This window comes from Salmo salar, chromosome ssa22 (assembly GCF_905237065.1).
Source record: "Salmo salar chromosome ssa22, Ssal_v3.1, whole genome shotgun sequence".
Classification (NCBI taxonomy): domain Eukaryota; kingdom Metazoa; phylum Chordata; class Actinopteri; order Salmoniformes; family Salmonidae; genus Salmo; species Salmo salar.
The window spans coordinates 32,940,001-32,964,629 of record NC_059463.1 but is presented as its reverse complement, the minus strand read 5'-3'; the positions used below and the strand labels follow the sequence as shown (position 1 = coordinate 32,964,629).

The 24,629-nt window shown below is 42.9% G+C and overlaps 1 protein-coding gene across 4 annotated transcripts in view; it reads left to right on the top strand.

Annotated features, from left to right (window-relative positions):
- LOC106583141 (low-density lipoprotein receptor-related protein 1) overlaps positions 1–24,629 on the top strand; it is a 219,342-nt gene that overhangs the window by 68,046 nt on the left and 126,667 nt on the right. For all 4 annotated transcript variants that reach the window (XM_045705049.1, XM_045705048.1, XM_045705050.1 and 1 more), the window contains exons 3-6: positions 16,713–16,850; positions 22,824–22,943; positions 23,155–23,283; positions 23,525–23,785. In XM_045705049.1, coding sequence (XP_045561005.1) covers positions 16,713–16,850; positions 22,824–22,943; positions 23,155–23,283; positions 23,525–23,785 — 648 coding nt within the window. The remainder of the gene's footprint in view (positions 1–16,712; positions 16,851–22,823; positions 22,944–23,154; positions 23,284–23,524; positions 23,786–24,629) is intronic.

The following is a 24,629-nucleotide window of genomic DNA, read 5'->3' as shown; positions in this document are numbered from 1 at the left end:
GCTCTAACGTTATCAACTACCCTGATGATGGTTACTTACGTTTCCTGTGTTACAAGTAAAAGGATGTGAAGTCTTATCAATGGAGGAGGAGGCATCCTTGGCAGGGAGGGAGGATGGTTTATGTGAATTAGATAAAATGACAGGAATTAGGGCTGATTTGGCAGAAACCCCAGATCACAGATAAGGACTCTGGTTGTTCAGTGTTTCCTACAGGGCTAGTGTGAAGAATCACGCTGTTAGAAACCATGACCATAGAAGCTCTATTAGATAGGGTATGAAAATACACTTGGCTATTATGCTTCAGTCAGGTTACTTATGAGAGGATAGTGTGGTTCTTTAACCCTCGCTTAGATTGACACATAATCAGATTTTACACAGTGCCCTGGGTCTGGCTGGGGAAAAACAATGGGAGGATTAATCCGCTACAGAGAGCATTGGCGATTCCTTCACGCAACTCAGTCATACCCAGTTACCTGATTTACAAAGTTTGTCTTTGCTTTGAAGACGTGGTTTCCTACAGCCCCTGACCACAGAGGTGGCAGTCATAAAACATTTGACAGCCGTCATATTTCCCCTGACACAATGTCTTCATTAGAAATCAGTGTTACAAAGAGAGAGCTTCCCAGATAGATGGTGGGCCGAAGCCTTTAAATGTGAAGTTGATCGATCACTGTCGAGGGAGGAGCGGATTATTTTTGTATAGGACAGTAAAACATTCTTACAATGACTATTATAAAAATGTGTTTACACCTTCAATTCTTGCACATTTTCTCATTAAAAAGTATATTTCAACACTCGGCCGCTCAGCCAAGTTTGCCAAACTACTACGTTTGGAACCAATCAGAACTCCAGTACATACCCCTCGTGATGAAGGCAGCCAATGGCCTGCTTTTATCGACAATGTAAACAGAGCCTCTTGTGAAAACGCAATCTGCTGTCTGTTGAAGAGGAACACATATTGCTAGCTAGCTCCCAGACTGAAATAAGATAAATATCTGTTTTCGCACGCACTTGAAATATGCAGCATGCAATATGAATTGTCTTGATCATATGAAGAGGTAACTCCGTTGACCATTTAGCCAGTTTATTGAAAGCTAGCCATTGTTCAACTAGCCAGCCAGCTACTGTAAATTTGTGTTTCATTAGCCATCTCTTTCAGTGAATTCAATTGTTGACTCATGTTTTGGCATGATTATGTGTCTAATTTCAAGCTGCAGGCTTAAAGAAACAGTCAATATACTTTGCATAGAAACCCAAATAAAAGCATGTACAGTGACTTCGGAAAGTATTCAGACCCTTTTTCCACATTGTGTTACGTTACAACCTTATTCTAGAATTGATTAAAAAAATATATATTTAATCCATCTACACACAATACACCATAATGACAAAGCAAAAACAGCTTATTAGACATTTTTGCAAAAGTATTATAACCTATAAAACAGAAATACCTTATTTACATAAGCATTCAGACCCTTTGCTATGAGACTTGAAATTGAGCTCCGTTGCATCCTGTTTCCATTGATCATCCTTGATCTTTCTGCAACTTGATTGGAGTCCACCTGTGGTCAATTCAATTGAGTTGGACTTGATTTGGAAAGGCACACACCTGTTTATATAAGGTCCCACAGTTGACAGTGCATGTCAGAGCAAAAACCAAGCAATGAGGTTGAAGGAATCCTGCACCGAGACAGGATTGTCTCGAGGCACAGATCTGGGGAAGGGTACCAAAAAATATCTGCAGCATTGAAGGTCCCCAAGAACATAGTGGCCTCCATCATTCTTAAATGGAAGAAGTTTGGAACCACCAAGACTCTTCCTAGAGCTGGCTGTCCTGCCAAACTGAGCAATCAGGGGAGAAGGGCCTTGGTCAGGAAGGTGACCAAGAACCTGATGGTCACTCTGACAGAGCTCCAGAGTTCCTCTGTGGAGATGGGAGAACCAGCACTCCACCAATCAGGCCTTTATGGTAGAGTGGCCAGCCGGAAGCCATGCCTAAGTAAAAGGCACATGGCAGCCTGCTTGGTGTTTGCCAAAAGGCACCTAATGACTCTCAGACCATGATAAACAAGATTCATTGGTCTAATGAAACCAAGATTGAACTCTTTGGCCTGAATGCAAAGCGTCATGTCTGGAGGAAACCTGGCACCATCCCTACGGTGAAGCATGGTGGTGGCCGCATAATGCCGTGGGGATGTTTTTCAGCGGCAGGGACTGGGAGACTAGTCTGGATCGAGGGAAAGATGAATGGAGCAAAGTACAGAGAGATCCTTGATGAAAACCTGCTACAGAGCGCTTAGGACCTCAGACTGGAGCGAATGTACACCTTACAACAGGACAATGACCCTAAGCACACTGCCAAGACAACGCAGGAGTGGCTTAGGGACAAGTATCTGAATGTCCTTGAGTGATCCGCCAGAGCCCGGACTTGAACCCGATCAAACATCTCTGGAGAGACCTGAAAATAGCTGTGCAGTGACACTCCCCATCCAACCTGACAGAGCTTGAGAGGATCTGCAGAGAAGAATGGGGAGAAACTCCCCAAATATTGGTGTGCCAAGCTTATAGCATCATACCCAAGAAGACTCGAGGCTGTAATTGCTGCCAAAGGCGCTTCAACAAAGTACTAAGTAAAGGGTCTGAGTACTTATGTAAATGAGGTGTGTGTGTGTGTGTGTGTGTGTGTGTGTGTGTGTGTGTGTGTGTGTGTGTGTGTGTGTGTGTGTGTGTGTGTGTGTGTGTGTGTGTGTGTGTGTGTGTGTGTGTGTGTGTGTTTAAAAATATATATATTTTGCAAAAATGTTAACCTGTTTTTGCTTTGTCATTATGGGGTATTTGTTGTGTGTGTGTGTGTGTGTGTGTGTGTGTGTATATTGAGGCTGTAACATAAGAAAATGTGGAAAAAGTCAAGGGGTCTGACCGAGACCAGGAGGGGGACAAGGGGTCCGAGACAGTCAAGACCAAGACCAGAAAAATGTGAGTCCAATTCCAGACCATGATTGTGATTTTGTCAAATCACCACCATAATACGAGTTCAGAATGTCCAGTATTGTTTGGTTTATATTTCAGAACAACATATGGTTTCTTTAGACATTCAGAATGGTGGAAAAATGCATGCTGAGGGAAAATGGAGTCACTCTACAAATTATTACTAACCCAAACAGTGGGTAACAATGGACATTCTATGCCTTCAGATGATTATAATGATAATTATATTATTATTTATAAAATCCAATCAGGATTTTTCTTTCCTGGTCTCTGGGGAGATAAAATATAGCTCCTTAAGTCAGCCATTGGCTAGGCCATCAGAAGCTAGATAAAGGCATCTGCTGTTCAACTGTATTAGGGCAACATTTTGGAGTGACAGTGGAATCAATCAATCACATTTTGACTTGGTGTGGGACCGTTTTTACAAAAACCTATAGAAACGTCTGCCTTGAAGGCCAACCGGTCACTGCATAATAGGGAGCAGTAGTTTTCCCACAGTCTAGCTTTAGTTAGCTTACGCATCATCACGCTGTAATGTACAATTTACCTTATTTTAGCGCCCCAAAATGTAATACTTTCAGGTCAACTGTAATATGAAAACCATTGTAAAACACAATTTCTCCCCTTTCCAGTTAAAATCAATGACGAGAACATTCATGCTGCCCGTCTCTGCATGATTGAAGAAGGCAATGAGCTCCGTCGGGTCTTTTTAAAAATAACGGGTGGGGAAGCGAAACCTACTGTGTGACAGGGTAAGGCCGTGTGGGGAAACGGCTTTTTTTCACCCGATCTGTCCAACTTATCACCTCTAAAATGTAAATAAAACACTTTAAAGAGTGTATATAATGTGTCATTACTTAACTTTAGCTCTGCCCTACAAATATGTATCTTCAGAAGTTAACAGTGGCTGTCGCGGCTTTTGAGAGTCATGTTGGCTTGCAGTGATGACGCAGAAAATGAATGCATTCAGTTCTACATTTGACTAGGTATCACCCTTTACCCTGTCCCTTTCTTGTTTTTAATCTGTGAGAGAAACGCTACAGCTGGTGGAGAGAGGTTGTACGACACCGAATGAGTTGCATTATACGTGATGTACATTACGTCATGACATGTCACAATTTAACATACTGCGTCAGAGGGGTCAGTTCTTTCAACTTTTCTCCAATACTATCGGGCCATTACCATGTCAATCAACACTTGAATAGAAACGTAGTTCACACCCCAGATGTTGATGCCATCACAGTTGCTACAGTCCCATTAGTTTTCATAGCAGCCTCGTTTGAATGCCGCGGTTGCGCAAATTTGTACGGAAGGGGGTTAGTCAACAGTAGCTAGTGTTTGACAGCTAGTTTGCAGCAGGTGTTATCAAAGAGGATTTTGCTAATTTGTTAGCTTATCCCTTTTCAAGAATAACTTTCAACAAGAAGTTCAGTTTCAAATAATTGTCATCTGGTGAGTGGAACTGTTTTATTTTTTTATTTATTGCAGCGTGCTTGGGTTTAGCCATCTCTTTTTCAACATAACTTGTGTGGAAGACATTGTTGCATTTAAAGTGGAACTGGCAGCATTTTTAGCAACATGACATCTTATTAAAACGTGTTCATATACAACCACTTAGATATGGTAATTTTCACATTTTCATAAATTCTTAGAATGTTTGGTAATTGCTTTATTATAAGGCATTTGTGAAAAGTCTATGCGCTATAGCCAATCAGAGCTACAGTAGGCCTTTATAGAAACAAGGCATTTGCCACACAGGCCTGTCATCATTCACTTTGAACTGGACTGTGTTTACAGGCAGTTGCAACAGCTTGACTTGAGATCAATAGAACGCATTTGCCTAAAGCCACAAAATTCACCTGATTGGATTTCTGCAAATATGTAAACGCCAAGGGAGTCCTCTTAAATTTGGGAACTTTACAGTTCTATTGATCAAACAACCATGACAAAGTAGGCTCTCTCTCCCTCAGTTATGTACATCATCAACAACAAGATCAACAAGTAATGCTAGCCAGAGCAAGATGAGCTGAAATCTAACGGAACATTAGATAAACCCTCTCAAACTTTTTCAGCTAGTTGGCCGTCAAACTTGCACTGATAAACAATGGGGAATTGTAGCCTCCTCGTCCTTTTGCAGCTTGCCTGCCAGTGCATTCAGCCAAGCTAACTGGCTAAAGTTGGCTAGCTTGCTACTTCCAGTCACAAATGAGAGAACACCTCACTCTGACCATTTTACTCGCCGTAGCAGAGACGGGTTAGGCTGTTTACATGTTATCGAGCACATTCTTGATTAGTTATCATTTTTACTGACACTAGTCATATTCAGCAGGTGTTGCGTGTTCGTAATAATTCATAAATTCTGCACTCTGGCACACTCAGATGAGTGCTCTAAAATCGGAGTAGATGGCCAGAGTGAATTTGCAAACGCAAGAGATATGCTAACTGTATAACAGTTGTTCAAGTTCTTGCTAGACAACCAAATGGCATCTGTAGCTATCGGAAAAACAATATGAGGGGGAAAAGTCAGTCAGTCACTCACCCACTCCTCCAATGAAATGACATCCTCCTATCCGCGAGCTAGCTAGCTATCTAGCTAACATTAGGCTCCATGTTTTTTAGTTTGCTACATAAATACATATGCTAGCCTATTAGCCATGTGAAAACTGACTTGAGATCATTGCCCTTGCTTGTTTAATTGTATTGACATTCTAAGGCTGGCTTAGTTACATTCGTCCATTTTTGTCCAGAATATTGAGTCATTAAAATTGAAACAGTGCATCCAGAATGGAGGCAGAAAACAATGTACCAGGCCAACTGTGATTTACAACATTTTCTGGACTACCAAGAAATGTGTTGCTGATTCATATTAATCATGCATTGTACTGCATCCATCTATTCTGCCAACAATGCCTTAGTGTACTTCATGGAACGTTGAGTCAAATGGAACCTATTTTTATAACCTCTTATGAAGTTAGTTTTGTAGCATAAACTGGGAATTTGATATTTTTTACTGATATGATTGTCTTTCATATCGGCAAAATAGTTAAAACGCTGTCCGTTCCACTTTAAACTTTAGGTCACTGGTTGCTTTGCGTGCTAAACACAAAATGTTTTTTGCAATGGGAAGTAATAGTTGTACAGTACATTTCGATTGGGAAATGCTTAGTGGTTGTGTTTTTGTATCATTATGATTGGAACCTACTGGCTTATTATTTCAGAGTTTATGGACTGCTTATCCTTTAACATCATGCTGTGTGTGACTGCTGTCTTTCCATCGGTCCTATACAATGGTATAGTAGTGTCTGGAGAAGTGCGTATACTATACGCATATTTTGCCCAAAAGTTCCCAAATGGGAAATCCTATGTTTTCCTGTTGTTTTTGTTCATATTTTCACTCTCAAAGCACACTTAATTTTTGGGGGGGAGAAAAAATACAAAGTGACGGTCTAAGTCCACAACAATGCTTAAACCACATCAATCTGATTGGGTGGGCCTGTTAGGGCCTGGCTCCCCAGTGGGTGGGCCTCTGTCCACCCAGGCCCATCCATGTCCACGCCCCTGACGCGAACAGTGCATGATGACTATTGTGCATCACAAATAGTCTATTAACCAACACTTCAGACTAGTGCTGTGGAGGTCACAAAATTTCATCAGCAGGTGATTGTCAAGCAAATAACTGTCGGTTTCACGGTAATTGACCGTTAATTAACATAAACACATTAGCATCTACTGGCTTCCACACAAGCCACTGATGCAGACCTTTTGGATCATCTACATTTTAAGTCTAATAAATCCATGAAATAGAGCCCACACAATCACAATAAACCCATTTATTTTTATTTTAGACAGGTCTAACGAAACAAAACGATATGAAGAAAATGTAGTCTATTTCAGAAAAACACAATAGCGGGCTACACTAGTTGATTTAACAGAGAATATTTGCTTAGAATTCCATGGCATTATTTTATAGTATGAAGAATACAATTGAACAAAGCTGAATAAAATAGAAATATGTTCTCTAAACAGGCCGCCCCCAGGTGGTAAGGGTAGGTAACAACACATCCACCACACTGATCCTCAACATGGGGGCCCCTCAGGGGTGCGTGCTCAGTCACCTCTTGCTCTCCCTGTTCACTCATGACTGCACAGCCATTCACGACTCCAACACCATCATTAATACCACCAACAGTGGTAGGCCTGATCAGCGACGAGACAGCCTATAGGGAGGAGGTCAGAGAACTGGCCGTGTGGTGCCAGGACAACAACCTCTCCCTCAATGTGATCAAGACAAAGGAGTTGATTGTGGACTACAGGAAAAGGAGGACCGAGCACGCCCCCATTCTCATCAATGGGGCTGCAGTGGAGCAGACTGAGAGCTTCAAGTTCCTTGGCGTCCACATCACCAACAAACTAACATGGTCCAAGCACACCAAGACAGTCGTGAAGAGGGCACAACAAAATCTATTCCCCCTCAGGAGACTGAAAAGATTTGGCATGGGTCCTCAGATCCTCAGAGGTTCTAAAGCTGCACCATCGAAAGCATCCTGACTGGTTGCATCACTGCCTGGTATGGTAACTGCTCGACCTCCGACCACAAGGCACTACAGAGGGTAGTGCGTACGGCCCAGTACATCACTTGGGCCAAGCTTCCAGCCATCCAGGACCTTTATACCAGGCGGTGTCAGAGTCCAGCCACCCTAGTCATAGACTGGAGCGGAACGCCAAGTCTAGGTCCAAGAGGCAGAGGCTTCTAAACAGCTTCTACCCCCAAGCCACAAGACTCCTGAACATCTAATCAAATGGCTACCCAGACTATTTGCATTTCTCCCCCCCCCCCCCCTTACACCGCTGCTACTCTCTGTTATTATCTATGCATTGTCACTTTAATAACTCTGCCTACTGTATATGTACATATTACCTCGACTAACTGGTGCCCCCCGCACATTGACTCTGTACCGGAACCCCCTGTATATAGCCTTGCTATTGTTATTTTACTGCTGCTCTTTAATTACTTGTTACTTTTATTTCTTATTCTTATTTTTGGGGGGGGGTTAGGGTTTGAAGGTAAGCATTTCACTGTAAGGTCTACACCTGTATTCGGCACCTGACCACAAAATGTTGATTTGATGTAGGGGTAAAGTGACTATACATAAATAATAAACAGTGAGTAGCAGCAGTGTAAAGAAGTTCTCGGCTGCGTTTTGCCTGTCCAGCTAGCGAATATAAAAGTAAGTATTTTGAAAGATTGCGCATGTGAATTGACATTGCCAACAAATGGAAATGTGTTCAGAAGAAATAAATATACACTATGTAAAAACCAGCTCCTCCCTCGACAGAGATCTATCATCTCAAAAACTAAAGCAGATAGCTTCCTACTGTGCACAATTTCAGAAGCGGGAATCAAAGCAGCCTTGTCTGTTTGGTCAGCTTCTCCCTCTGAGAGAAACACAAAGCAAAACATAAGAGAAATGAGTAGGGAGGGAGGGAGGGAGAAGAAAGGGGAGAGGGCGGTGGAGACAGTCTAGATGAGAAGGGGAGGAACTCTGGGAGGGAAGTCATTACAGGCTGGCCCAGACCAATGTAGAAACCTGCAGTTTGTTTTTGCGCCAGGCCATGGCCTACACCCCTGTCTATCTGGGACAGAAACAACTGTATGGGTGGGTGAAAAACGAATGAAATGTGTCAAATTCCAGGAGCAGGATGATGTGTTAGTAGCAGCACAGACACATGTAGAAGTGGGAATACAGAACTAAATATGTGCTGTATAACCACAACAAGAGGCCAAGAAGACAAATTCAGACCAACCACAACTTCAGAAATAGCTCTCATTATTTTAAAGATATGTGTGTGATATTGCATATTCTCTTGAGTGAAAGATCAGGATAGATGCGAGAGTGGTGTTTTATTTATTTATGCAGGCTGAATGATTCCCATGGTATTTTGTTGGTGTGTGTGTGTAGCGGCTATTTAATGAAGTCTGCCACTGTGGCCATGCAGCTGGTCAGCCCTCCTACGAACGAAGCACAGCGCACCCTCTACAATGGTCATCTTTGTGTCCAGTCCTGCCTGGTCAGAACAGCAAGGCATTTTGTTACGTTACAGCCTAATTCTAAAATGTATTGAATTGTTTTTCTTACCCTCATCAATCTACACACAATACCCCATAATGACAAAGCAAAAACACGTTTTTAGAAATGTTTGCAAATGTATTAAATATGACATTTATATTATTATTCAGACCCTTTACTCAGTATTTTGTTGAAGCACCTTTGGCAATGATTACAGCCTTGAGTCTTATTGGGTTTGATGCTACAAGCTTGGCACACCTGTATTTGTGGAGTTTCTCCCATTCTTCTCTGCACATCCTCAAGCGCTGTCAGGTTGGATGGGGAGTGTCGCTGCAGAGCTATTTTCAGGTCTCTCCAGAGATGTTTAATCGGGTTCAAGTCTGGGCTCTGGCTGGGCCACTCAAGGACATTCAGAGACTTGTCCCTAAGCCACTCCTGCATTGTCTTGGCTGTGTGTTTGGGTCGTTGTCCTGTTGGAAGGTGAACCTTCACCCCAGTCTGAGGTCCTGGGCACTCTGGAGCAGGTTTTCAGTAAGGATCTCTCTGTAATTTTCTCTGTTCATCTTTCCCTCGATCCTGACTAGTCTCCCAGTCCCTGCCGCTGAAAAACATCCCCACTGCACGATGCTGCCACCACCATGCTTCACCATAGTGATGGTGCCAGGTTTCCTCCAGACGTGACGCATGGAATTCAGGCCAAAGAGTTCATTCTTGGTTTCATCAGACCAGATAATCTTGTTTCTCATGGCCTGAGAGTCTTTAGGTGCCTTTTGGCAAACTCCAAAAGGCTGTCAAACTGTCATGCGAGGAGTGGCTTACGTCTGCCCATTCTACCATAAATGCCTGATTGGTGGAGTACTGCAGAGATGGTTGTCCTCCTGGAAGGTTCTCCCTTCTCCACAGAGGAACTCTAGAGCTCTGTTAGTGACCATCTGGTTCTTGGTCACCTCCCTGGCCGGGCGAACAGCTCTAGTAAAAGTCTTGGTGGTTGCAAACTTCTTACATTTAAGAATGATGGCAGCCACTGTGTTCTTGGGGACCTTCAATGCTGCAGAAGAATGTTTTAGTACCCTTCCCCAGATCTGTTCCTCGACACAATCCTGTCTCGGAGCTCTCTAGACAATTTATTTGATCTCATTGCTTGGTTTTTACTCTGACATGCATTTAATCCGCTTTAGAATAAGGCTGTAACGTATAAAAATGTGGAAAAAGTAATGGGGTCTGAATACATTCTGAAGGCACTTTATTTCCCTTATGTGGATGCTGCTCTGTTTGTTTGTTTGGAGAGTATTGACCATTGTGTTGTTGAGCGAGCGAGGACATGAGGCGTGCTGCAGGCAGCACTGAATGGAAAATCACATGCAGCATCCAGCATAACAGGCCATTTGGGTTCAGTAACATTCAGGGCCAACCCCAGAACATGGGCCTTTGCTTCAGCCCCTGAAAGCACTGCCTCTCTTTTTCACTCTAGAAGTGAAGCTACAAAAGAGCAGAGGATGGTGATGCAGTTTACAGTTGGTTGACTAATAATGGCCCAGGATCAAGCCAAACCACAGAAGTCACCCTCCACATGTGACGCTGCTAATGTACAGTCTTACCGGGGCTTACCCGTACGGCTGAGGGCCACAGGCCAATTTGTGTCACCCAAACAATGGCCCCACTTCTCCAGTCACCTCTTGCCCCACCTCACCATGTGACTACACCACTTATGTGAAGAAGCTTAAGGTCTCAATGTGCACTCGTGCAAGCTGTCAAATCTGCCATTCTCCCCGAAACCCCGTTGTTTTGATGGCGGCTTAAAAAAAGAAATGCTTTGTTGAGTGCTGGAAAAGTCACTGTACCGTTCTACTGTTGTTCTGTGGAAAAGCCGTGACTCATTGTTGGGGCTTCTGACCACCTGACCTGCACCAGGACAAACTGGGCCCTAGTTATAGACTACAACTCTTAGGTCAGGTCACATAGTCAGGAAAAACTCCTGTCCCAGCCATAGGAGATGGACTTCCCCCTCTAATTGAAGCCAGAAAGTTCAAGGCAGACCGCAGTTCTGCAAGCATTGTTTGCAGATGAAAGTCCTTGAACCAATTTTTATTTTAAAATCGCACACAGAAGAAGTTGTAAGTATAATTTACTAGCTAATGGCAGCCTGTAGTGTCCCGGATATGCATATACACTACATGACCAAAAGTAGGTGGACACCTGCTCGGCGAACATCTCATTCCAAAATCATGGGCATTAATATGGACTTGGTCCCCCTTTGCTGCTATAACAGCCTCCACTCTTCTGGGAAGACTTTCTACTCGATGTTGGAACATTGCTGCAGTGACTTGCTTCCATTCAGCCACGAGCATTAGTGAGGTTGGGCTCTGATGTTGGGAGATTAGGCCTGGCTCGCAGTCTGCGTTCCAATTCATCCCAAAGGTGTTCAATGGGGTTGAGGTCAGGTCAGTCAAGTTCTTCCACACCGATCTCGACAAACCATTTCTGTATGGACCTCACATTGTGCACGGGGGCATTGTCATGCTGAAACAGGAAAGGGCCTTCCCCAAACTGTTGCCACAAAGTTGGAAGCACTGAATCGTCTAGAATGTTATTGTATGCTGCAGCGTTAAGATTTCCCTTCACTGGAACTAAGGGGCCTAGCCTAAACCATGAAAAACAGCCCCATACCATTATTCCTCCTCTTTACAGTTGGCACAATACAATACATTGGCAGGTAGTGTTCTCTTTGCATCTGCCAAACCCAGAATCATCTGCCAGATGGTGAAACGTGATTCATCACTCCAGAAAACGCGTTCCCACTGCCCCAGAGTCAAACGGCGGCGAGCTTGCGCATGGTGATCTTAGGCTTGTGTGAAGCTGCCCGGCCACTCAAACATTCAATGGAGCTCCCGACAAACAGTTCTTATGCTGACATTTCTTCCAGAGGTAGTTTGGAACTCAGTAGTGAGTGTTGCAGCTGAGGACAGAAGATTTTTACGCGCAACGCGTTTCAGCACTCGGCAGTCCCGTTCTGTGAGCTTGTGTGGCCTACCACTTCGCAGCTGAGCCGTTGTTGCTCCTAGATGTTACCACTTCACAATAACAGCTCTTACAGTTGACCAGGGCAGCTCTAGCAGGGCAGATATTTGATTAACTAACTTGTTGGAATTGTGGCATCTTATTACGGAGCAACTTTGAAAGTCACTGAGCTCATCAGTAAGGCCATTCTACTGCCAATGTTTGTCTATGGAGATTGCATTGCTATGTGCTCGATTTTATACACTACCAGTCAAATGTTTTAGAACACCTACTTATTCAAGGGTTTAAAAAAAAATAAAAAAAATACAATTTTCTGCATTGTAGAATAATAGTGAATACATCAAAACTCTGAAATAACACATATGGAACCATGTAGTAACCAAAAAGTGTTAAAATATATTTTAGGTTCTTCAAATAGCCACCCTTTTGCCTTGATGACAGCTTTGCACACTCGTGGTATTCTCGCAACCAGCTTCACTTGGAATGCTTTTCCAACAGTCTTGAGTGAGTTCCCACATATGCTGAGCACTTGTTGGCTGCATTTCCTTTACTCTGTGGTCCGACTCCTCCCAAACCCTCTCAATTTAATTGAGTTAGAGGGATTGTGGAAACCAGGTAATCTGATGCAGCACTCCATCACTCTCCTTCTTGGTCAAATAGCCTTTACACAGCCTGGAGGTGTGTTTGGTAATTGTCCTGTTGAAAAACAAATGATAGGCTCACTAAGCCCAAACCAGATGGGATAGCGTATCGCTGCAGAATTCTGTGGTAGCCGTGCTGGATAAGTGTGCCTTGAATTCTAAAAAAAATCAGACAGTGTTACCAGCAAAGCACCCCCACACCATAACACCACCTCTTCCAAGCTTTAGTGTGTAAAATACACATGCGGAGATCATGCGTTCACCCACACCGCATCTCACAAAGACACGACGGTTGGGACCAAAAATCTCAAATTTGGACTCCAAACCAAAGGACAGATTTCCACCTGTCTAATGTCCATTGTTCATGTTTCTTGGCCCAAGCAAGTCTTTTTCTTATTGGTGTCCTTTAGTATTGGTGTCTTTGCAGTAATTCGACCATGAAGGCCTGATTCACACAGTCTCCTCTGAACAGTTGATGTTGAGATGTCTGTTACTTGAACTCTGTGAAGCATTTATTTGGGTTGCAATCTGAGGCTGGTAACTCTAATGAACTTATCCTCTGCAGAAGAGGTAACTCTGGATCTTCCTTTCCTGTGGCGGTCCTCGTGAGAGCCAGTTCCTTCACAGCGCTTGATGGTTTTTGTGACTGCACTTGAAGAAACGTTCAAAGTTCTTGAAATTTTCCGGATTGACTAACCTTCATGTCTTAAAGTAATGATGGACTATCGTTTCTCTTTGCTTATTTGAGCTGTTCTTAACATGATATGGACTTTTACCAAATAGGGTTATCGTCTGTATATGCCCCAAACCTTGGCACAACACAACTGATTGGCTCAAACTTATTAAGAAGGAAAGAAATTCCACAAATTAACTTTAACAAGGCACACCTGTTAATTGAAATGCATTCCGGGTGACTACCTCATGAAGCTGTTTGAGAGAATGCGAAGATTGTGCAAAGCTGTCATCAAGGCAAGGGGTGGCGATTTTGAAGAATCTCAAATATAAAATGTATTTAGATTTAAAAAATGTTTGGTTACTACATGATTCCGTATGTGTTATTTCATTTTTTTGATGTCTTCACTATTATTCTACAATGTATAAAATAGTAAAAATAAAAAAAAACCTTGAATGAGTAGGTGTGACCCAACTTTTGACTGGTACTTGTATTCGTGGATAAAATGTTGTGTAAATATTATATTACATTACAGATTTTCAATGAGAGTGGGCAGCACTGAGCTAGCCTGCAACTTCACTTCCTGGAGTATCTCAAACAGCGCATGTTATGTCTCCATAGATCTCCCACATGAGACAGCATCTTAAATGACTTCCTTGTGCTATTGAGTCTTCCAATAAGAATGAATAGGGTCACGTGATCTATGGCTTTGTCCATTCATATATACAGTCATCGGGCCGAACTCGCATTTCTAGAATTGCTAGCTGCCTAGAAGATTAATCCTGCCCATCTGTTATATTCCTACTGAAATGTAGATATGGATTGAATCATTGAAGGCCATTTGGTTAGCATAACTTATCTCTTGTAGTCTCAACAAGCAGACACATAAGCATTGACTCTGACAGCAATGGCTTGGCTGGGGCTGATGGTACAGTATGAGCTCTGGTCTGGGTGTGGCCTGTGATGGAGGATGAATATGGGAATGCGTGTTTGTCTAGGGATGTGCTGAGAGATTAGACACATGGGATGAACAGTGTACTGTACAGCCCAAGGCCTCCATAGATTCAAACAGCCAGACCTATGGAAGAAGTGAGCAGCACAGCTCTGGTGTTTTGTGTGGCTGACTATATGATGTCTATGGTACTATCAGGACTGTCACTGGTAAAGGCCTCCCTCTAACCTGCATGGGACACTCTATGGCACTTCTTCAGTCCTCCACCAGTCTTCCATCAAGCTCCAGAGGAAAATAATAAACACAGTTTATGTAATTTGGCATTATCCCAAAGGCAGCCCAACAATCATGTTAATGGAGGCCCTAGGATTTTTTTTATTTAACTTGTTTCTCCCTTAAGCTTTTTCTCATTTGGTCCCAACCCAATAGTCAGAGAACAGTTCATTTTGTGTGCTCGCATGCATGTGTGCAGTGCAGAGCCAAAGACCCATTGACAACAAATACCCTTTGGCCGGCATCATTTAAAGTCAACTGTGCGTCTGTAATCAAAAAACAAATGGTGAGAAAATAGTTGGTGTTAAACAATTTCAGTGTTTTAAAATAGTTCAACAGTGTTAGTGTTAAAACTGTTACTACTAGAGTCCTAATGAGAGCATGAACATGAACTCTGGTGTTCCTGCTACCCTGGGTTTCTCTTCTAACCTGGCTCTTTCCACCCGGGGGAATGTTAAACAAAAGAGTGTCTGATTCACATTAGCAGTGTGCTTTCCAGCAAAGCCCTGCCAGCTAACTTTAAAGTGGGGTTCACTCCGCTTCCTCCGCATGATCCCCTTTTCCCCTCTCACCCTCACGCTTTTTCTTTTGTTCTCTCTCTTTTTCACACAATTTTTTTTATTTCTCACATTATGCCCTCTCTCTTATTCTTTTTAAATGAGTCAGCAGATGTTAAAAATGGAGTGGAGATTGCCAAGACCAATAGTTAGTTTTTTTGCATGGGTGGAGAGTGATGGACCCTTAACAGAAGGGAACGGAGTGTTCAGTTCCAGTCTTCTCCTGTTCTGCATCCCACAGACTGTCATTTGCATCAGAATACCATTCAGCAAAGGAGGAACAGTTTGCACATGTCTATAAAGAAAACGCTGCCCCTTGACGTTTTACTAATCATAGCATGCTAATTTTGGCCAACACTAAGTTTCAGTGAAGGCTTATCTTGCAGCTAATTGGCAGTTAGCAGGATTTATGTTTGTATTCTGTTTGCAGTTTGAAGATATGGACCGTTTAACCATAATCCATATACACTCACTTCCCTGTTCTACAATGTTAGCGAACTTTGTTTTTGTGATCTTCTGATCTTTGCTACGTCTTCCTTGAAGTCCCCTATGTAAGCCCAGGAAATGTCCATGGTATTGTGTAAAGGCACTGAATCAAAGAGCGGTACAAACAGGAGAGTTCCATCCAGTCTGTCTGGGTGACTCAGAGAAAAACACATGATGCCATGAGCAGCCTGCCGCCGGGGGTTTGTGTTTGGCCACAGATTTATGAGCACGCTCCGAACATGATGCTACAGTACGCTCGCACAAACAATGATTTCATACAAATAATAGACTGACAGACTGAGGGATTGGCTGGACCTGGACAACAGTCAGTCGACTGGCGTGGTTGGACTGGTGTTCCTAATACAATCTGTCATTCACAAAGACCCTCTTGTGGGCAAAGCCCTGGTCTGGTCTACTCTGGCTGAGCAGCTCTGGGCAGGAGTCTGGCTGGGACCTAGGTACACTAAGAGGACAACTAGCCTAAGCAGAGGCCCACCTTTGCTTGGCGAAGGCTTTTATGCATTTTAAACAGATTGATATTAAATGAAGCCATGTTGATGGAGTGTGTTGAAAAGAGTAGCGTTCTCTACCTGGCCTTTTGAGCTTAAGCAGGACTTCCTCGTCCCAGGGACCTACTGTGGTGTACATCTTTGTTCTTGCCCAGCACTGAAAAGCATGATTCATTTTTAATAAAGTGCTTGATGATTAGATGATCAATTGAATCTGTTTATCCCCCAAGAGTTGTGCACATTTGTCTGTGGTTGAACTTGTCTATAAAACTGCTGCACAAGGAATGTCTAAATAGAATCAAGAGGATGTGATGGAGACTGAAATGGAGATGTTTGAAAGAAGGGTGGTGGTAGAACACCAGCACATGGATAGATATGGAAGTGAAGAGGATTCAGTGAAGGTGGGGAGCTGTGGAAGAGTGAATAATAGGAAAACAGGCCAGTAGAAAATGTTTGGATTTTCTAAGAAAAGTACCTCAGCTAATTCTTCTTGTTTCTGCTTGTTGCTGTTGGTCTACATCATGTTTTATCCCTGTCTGTGTTTCAGGTCCGCACAGCCATGTTTCGCGGTGCCCCCCCAATGAGTACCAGTGTGGGGGGACAGAGCTGTGTATCCACATGAGTAAACTGTGCAACGGGGTCCCGGACTGTACCGACGGCTGGGATGAGGGTCCACACTGCAGAGGTACTTAACACACACTCCTTCACTCTGTTTAAGTAGCCTGTACAGATGGCTTAGTGTATTGTACTCTAACCCTCCCCATACATTCTCTAACCAGGCAGGGAATCTTGCAGCACTACAATGGAGGGGAGATGGCCTGGTCATGGCAGATTTGATTCTATGGCCGTGCACTAAGGCTTATCCTCCTACCCCCACATTAATGTAGACATGCATGCTGCCCACTTCAAATACAACACTCCATCTTTAAAATTGGATTATGATTATGACGGATTACTGCAGATTTACATGTAAAGAAGCATGTGGGAGTATAATAACATGAAATTATAATAACATGAGTTGGTTTATTTTCCACCAAGCGTTGTATGAACTCCCGTGGGGGTTTTCAAGTCCAACTTCCTACAGCAGGCCTGGCCAACCCTGTTCCTGGTGAGCTACCGTCCTGTAGATATTCGCTCCAACTGTAATCTAGCGCACCTGATTCAAATAATTAGCTGGTTGATAAACTGAATCAGGTTAGTTACAGTGCTACTGGGGTTGGAGCAAAAACCTTCAGGAGGGTAGCTCTCCAGGAACAGGGTTGGGCAGCTCTGACCTACAGTATTGCTCCTATTCTTGGCCCTGGTTTACTATAATTAAACTGAATGTGCTTAATGTGTAGTACAGAGTGGACAGACGCACATTAAACTGCAAAATTATTAAAAACATTTAAAGAGCAAAATTATTAAACAAATCTCTCATCACACACGTTTTTTTTTCTCATTAGATCAATGAAAATATTGTTCTGTAAGCAGAGTTGAGTATTAGATATGAGTGTATGAAGGTCAGACTTCTAAACGTGTGTGTGTGTTCTGGCTTTTCCAAAACAAAACTGGGAGCACACTCAAATCATGATTAGGTGGTTTAGATGATCTATTTTTCAGATTAACTGTGCCAACAAAAGCTTTAAACCTTTGCATTCCTAGCTAAAACCACGTGCTGATTCTGATTCGGTTGGCCAAACAGAGGCACAGGCACATGCATAGATATGGAAGTAAAGGAGAGGGAAGAGGAGGGGGAAGTCAAGAGGATTCAGTGAAGGTGGGGAGCTGTGGAAGAGTGAATAATAGGAAAACAGGCCAGTACAAATTGTTTGGAGAAACCAACAGAAACCTGTTGAGAAACCATTGACTTTAGCAAGCAGTCCCACTAGCTTGGTTGTTCTAGTCTAGTATTTCCACAGGTTAGTGTAAATTCAGGATTTTAGTGGTGTGTGTCCGTGTGTGTGTCCATAGGCCAGCTTTCATCTTCCCAGAGGGTCAAATGCCAGGGAAGGGGAGTACGCATCCCTCATACATTCTTATCGGTTATCAGAGTGCTCATCAATATTCTGGGTGCACTGGTGTTTTAAATAGGGGTGCCCTGATTTGTTATCGGAATGCCTGACACTCCTGGGCACCCCTGCCAAGCCATGGTGGTTGTTGAATGATATCCAATATACCTTATCCTGCAAGAGGACGTATGCTTTATTGGTGTGTCTGCATTTCTGTACCTCCATTGTAACACCCCACAGTGACATTAAGGTGGTGGTATGATTTGTGGTACATCTTATAAGTTACGCCTGCTGCATGGTGCGTCTACAGAGCTTTTAGAAGTTTGATTAAGCTATGTAGCCACCAGCAACAGGCAAAACTTCTGATTTGTGTTTCTTACTTTGTGGTAATGCTGTGCTGAACTGTGGTAAACAAACAGGGATACCAGATATTTTAGGTGCACCACCTGTAAGAACAAACTCTTAGTTTGAAACTTTAGTTTTGCACTTGTGTTAAATATTCAATGTTCTCCTCTTTCCACGACCTATTCTCTCTCAGTTTCCCTCTAATGTACTGCTCTGTCGCCTTTTCGCTCGCTCTCTCTCCCTGTCTCTCTCTCTGATGGGTAGTGTTCATGAACAGGTGTTGTCTCAGTGTGAGTCATTAGTTAGTGTAATAATAATCAAAGTCTGATGTGACAATTGTTGTTTTGTCTCTGCTGCTCGTGCTCAGAACACTGGCCCTGCATATACAGGGTTTCCCACAGGATGTCACCAGGTCGCAGCTGTAAATGAGAACTTGTTCTCAACTGGCCTACCTGGTTAAATAAAGGTGAAATAAAATAAATGTAGTGGTGAGAACTCATGACTCCATGAGAAGTAGCTGAGATGACTGAGTTGTGTCAAGGTGTGAGCTTGTGACAGCATTATTCAGGTGTATGGCTGAATGATTAATTGCGTGTATATTTGCGGTCCGCCCTGGCACGGGCATGGCATGCCCTGCCTGAGGGCGTTTGATTAGTGCTACACTAGTTCATTTAGCAGACAAGATTTGCTTAGAATTCCATGGCATTATTTTATAGTATGAAGAATACAATTGAACATAGCTGAATAAAATAAAGGATATTTTCTCCATATGATTTGAGGGAGTGTGCACATGCAGCTTTTCTACGTTGAGCGCTTAATAAAGAAACCGGTACTCCTATATGCTAAATTTAGAGTTATGTAACTTTTAGTTGTGATGCAAATGTTGGGCTATATGTTTTAATACATTCTAAGGCTGCATGATGTGACTAATGAGGATTTGAAAAAAAGTATCTTGAAAGGGATGAGCTCTGCTTTGTTTTTTATGCAGGCTGTACACACTTCATCAGTCTCTCATTCACATTTTGACAAGCACTTGATAATGCCTCGAATTTCCTGGCCGCATCCCCTTTGTACGGCCGTAATACCCCCTAAAAGAAAACACCATAAATGTGATTATCCATGTAATGCTTTTATTATAAAGGTGCATTTTTATGGTGAAAATGATCTTCCCCAAACTTGAAACTCACGCGCTGCTTATGTGTGCCCCAGTTAGGCTCTACACCAGTTGTAAAGCGGATTAATGTGCTTCATTTTAAGAAGGTATTTGGCCACTTTAGTTGTGATACAAACCTTATTAAAACATATAGGCCTTTGGGTTAGGCTACATGAGATGTGCGACTAGGATTTGAAAAAGTAGCAAAAAAAAGAGAATGCGCTGTTTGCCTTAAACTGGGCATCATTCACAAGTGATGATATGTGACTACCGGCTTGATTCGGTCTTATTTAGCAACAAATAAAATTACATTTGATAAAAGTAGAGACTCAGAGCTAGAAAAGGGTATATTATACACTACAGTTGAGGAACATTGGGAAAGTAATTCTGCTTTGAAAGTTGATAAACTTGTAACCTCACTTTTGAGAAAATGGCCCTTGAATGTTATGGTACCGACTGGAGAGCTCTTCTTTGTCTACACCCATTCAGTATCGTTCACACCCTCTTAAGCTTTAGCCCCACCCATCTCTTTAAGGATTCACATGTGAGGCTATGTACTAAACAACCAAAGATTTCAACACTAAAGGCTGGCTTATACTACGGGTGTGTTCATAAATTTAATCTGGTGTGCCAGAGTGTACTCTGGGTGTTTTTAAACTCAGAGCGTTGTCAGATTGTCCGTTCGTAAATTCAGTGTTTCGCTCTGTGTTCAGAGTGCGCACTAGACGCTCTGGCTGAGGAGTAGGGTTGAGCCGAGTGTTCTGTCCTAGCTTGGGTGCTTGACTGCTGTTAACTGGCTAACATTGGCTAGCTTGCTAGCTACTTCCAGACTCAAATGAGAGAACAGCTGGTTAGGCTGTTTTTATGTTATCCAGAGCGTTGGTGACCAACTGTGCTGCTGGCAATGTAATTACATTTTTTTTCTCCAACGTTTACGGACACCGGCCATATTCAACGGGTGTTAAGCGTTTGTAAATTTACCAGCTATGTCTATCGACAGTTGTTTCAGTGACATATTGAAATGGTTACTTGTATAGTGGAGTCTCTTATTTATAGCTAAACCATGACCCATAATCCCAACTCATAAGGTTACTACCCTGCATGAATCTGCAGGTAGAAAACCAACCAGGTTCAATACTAGCTAACATTAGGCTATAACTAGCAATGCAAATGGCTCTGAGATACGAATAATATTGCTACACAGATCATACACAAAGTTAGCTAACAGTATACTTTAACTTGAAATGAAAACTTTCTGACAGAATTAGAAACCTATAATATCTGAAAATGTAGCTAGCTAGACTCTCTTACCCGTATGGATGGATGGATGCTTGTCCCTCTCTGTCGTGGATGCTATGGTTGCCCTTAGTTTGAAGATGTAATCCGGAGAGGTGTTTTATACAACAACCTTCTATGTGTTCTCTTTTCGACTCTGTCTGAATATTTACAAGCAAACGCCAGAATATTCTCCATCACCTTAGCTATCATACTCAAATTCACCTGATTTTCAAAACTTGTTCCTGCAGAAAGTGGCGAATAACACTTATTGAGTTCTACTACCTGATATCTTTCAAAAAAGCCCCCCCCCCAAGAAAAGGATTATCTACACATACTGACCAGCTCATATCATAGACAGAAAGTGCTACATTGCAGACCAATCCAAACTCCTCTCGGCATGTCCAGCCCACTCATCTCAGCCAATCACGGCTAGCTGGAAGGTTGCTACCTTTTTCCTTGGCTAAACCAACAAGGCCCGTACTTTAACAATTTTATTCATATTTACAGATGGCATACAAGTTTGTTATTACGGCACATGAAAGTTCACATGTTCAAAAAATGCTTTTTGTTAAAAAAATAAGCTTACGTTCAAATGGCGCTCCTGTGAAGTAGTGACGCGTGACATATGCCTAGTTTCCTGAAACGAGTCACATATATCAGTCACAAGTTATAGGCTAATATTGACACCCATCACACTATTCTTGATTTAATCTTGTCTTTACATATACAAAATAATGTGTGAAGTTTGTTTTGAGTTTAAAGACCATTATCATGCACCAGTCTCTAAACGGGCAGTGAAAAAAAATACACGTCATCTATGCACTTAAATAGCAAATGGAGGACGCTTTTCCGTGGTTCATTTTCATGCCAGCCAGATAGGCTATACTCCTGTTTTAAAGATAAGCAATGTGCTTAATATTAGGAAAGTTGAGAAATAAATATAGTAGGCCGAGCCTATAGAGGGCTGATGGGATCGTCCTCTTTTAGAGGTCATCACTCTGTTTTCTCATGCAATTGCTTAGCCTATAGAAATGTTGCCTAACATCAGCTCATGGGCTCTCATAAAGTGTTTGTTTAATTAGCTTTTTGAATACATTTGCATTGATATCAGAGTGATTAGAGGGACAATAGAGTGCTGAGTACCAGGCAGTTAGCAAGTTTGGTAGACTACTAATGACCATCAGCAGCATCAGAGCTTGGAGAAACTTAATTTCCGTGACTGAACGGTCACGTGGAATTTGACTGCCATCATGACTCGTGACCGCCGGTGTGGCGGTAATACGGTCACCGTAACAGCCCTACCCAGAGACCCATTTTGCAACCCCAAGCTTTCCTGCTTCCCCATGCCCAGAGGCAAGACCTCAGCTCTGGGTCTGACGGCAGACAACAATATCCTTTAGGACGAGAGCCTGGGCTATTGATTCCTGCATATAAAATTACTAACGTTTTGTAGTTTTCCGCGTGGCTTAATGTCCATTATAGACAGACTATGACGTTTTTATAGATCACAGGCACATCTAAGGGAATAATGATTGACCTACTGTACATAACAAAGGCTGAGGTAGTCAATCTTCCAGTAGGCTATTTGGCAGCAGACACACTGACAGTAATGAAAGTACACCCACAACTTCACTGTCTCATCTGCAGATACATATTTCTTAATGTAATGTCCTTATTATTGGAGAATGTTTTTGAATTTTGATATTTATTTGCATGAATGCCCATTTCTCCATCATACCCATACCCTCTCCCTGGGTCCTGCTCTCTGCTCTACCCCATCTCCACCCTCCTCTAACCTCCTCCACCCCATCCCTTGTTTCTACAGACATTGCCTCTTGATTGCTCCTCAAAGTGACCCCAACATATCATTACCTCCTCCGTCTCTCTACAGAGTTCGCCACAAACTGCACTCTGTCGGGTTGCCAGGACAACTGTTCTGTGACTCCGTTGGGCACTGCATGTTACTGTAAGAGTGGATATGAAATAGGGCTGGACGGCAAGACATGTAAAGGTGAGTTCTGACAACCTTTAGCCTTCTAGACATTGTGACAACCTGCTACTGACTTTATAAATAGTAGGCCTATACCTAGTTGAAGTCTGGTGGGCAATTGTCCCTATCCAGCTCAAAGGACCATCAAAAAGAGCTGGAGGGGTTTTGTGCATTAACAGTGGCTAACCAGATGTGATTGGCCCATGTGTAACCTACTGTGTGTGTTGGTCAGATTTTGATGAGTGCAGTGTTTATGGGACCTGCAGCCAGTCATGTACCAACACAGAGGGCTCCTACACCTGCAGCTGTGTGGAGGGCTACCTGCCCCAGCCCGACAACCGCTCCTGCAAGGCCAAAAATGGTATGTATTATTAAGACCTACCAATGCAACCACTCACCTCGTTATTTTATCGAACGGTCCCCTCGACGCTTTCCATGGGGCTTTTAAACTAATGTACTGTACATATACTCTAGGATTCGTTCTAGCTGTTGACCACTTTTTTTGATTGCCTACCCTTACACCTTGTCGCGACAACCTCTGCTCCAAAGTCCACTCACACTCCTCCCTCCTCCCATCCCTCGATCTCTTCCTCTCCTCCAAGACCCAGTAGAAAGGAACTCGGTGCTGCTGATCGCAAGCAGTCAGAACATCCAGGCTACGTCTTTGAGCGGCACCACGATCAGCCTGCTGTCCACCACCACCAAGCAGACCACTGCCATGGACTTCCTCTACGCCCAGGAGCAGGTCTGCTGGATCCACGTGAGCGACTCACCCGCCTCCACCCACCTCAAGTGTGCCAAGATCCCCAACCTCAAGAGCTTCACAGACGAGAGGGTCATCAACATCTCCCTCAGCCTGCACCGTGAGTTCTATAATACAATATGATACAGTACAGTATGATACTCCAACATCTCACCCCGCTTAGACTGTGACTACACTGTAGTAGAGTATGATGCAGTATAGTATTAGTTCAGAACTGTACAGTATACTACATCTCACACCACACTGCTCAAGGATTCTACAGTGAGTAGCACAGTGGGATAATACACCATCCATCAACATCCACACAATCAATAATACACCATCCATCAACATCCACACAATCAATAATACACCGTCCATCAACATCCACACAATCAATAATACACCGTCCATCAACATCCACACAATCAATAATACACCGTCCATCAACATCCACACAATCAATAATACACCGTCCATCAACATCTACACAATCAATAATACACCGTCCATCAACATCCACACAATCAATAATACACTGTCCATCAACATCCACACAATCAATAATACACCGTCCATCAACATCCACACAATCAATAATACACTGTCCATCAACATCTACACAATCAATAATACACCGTCCATCAACATCCACACAATCAATAATACACCGTCCATCAACATCCACACAATCAATAATACACCGTCCATCAACATCTACACAATCAATAATACACATCCATCAACATCCACAAACTGGTAGTACAATCGAGGACACTGTTACAGCAGTACAACATGAAGAGTAAAGGTACGCTGTTACAACACAGCAGGTACATTACGTCTTATCATCAGCATCTCCCTCTGTCTGCACCAGTCAACAGTTGAATATGACAAACTTTAGCTGTTCTACACTGAGAGGTGTGTGTGTGTGTGTGTGTGTGTGTGTGTGTGTGTTCATGCGTGGT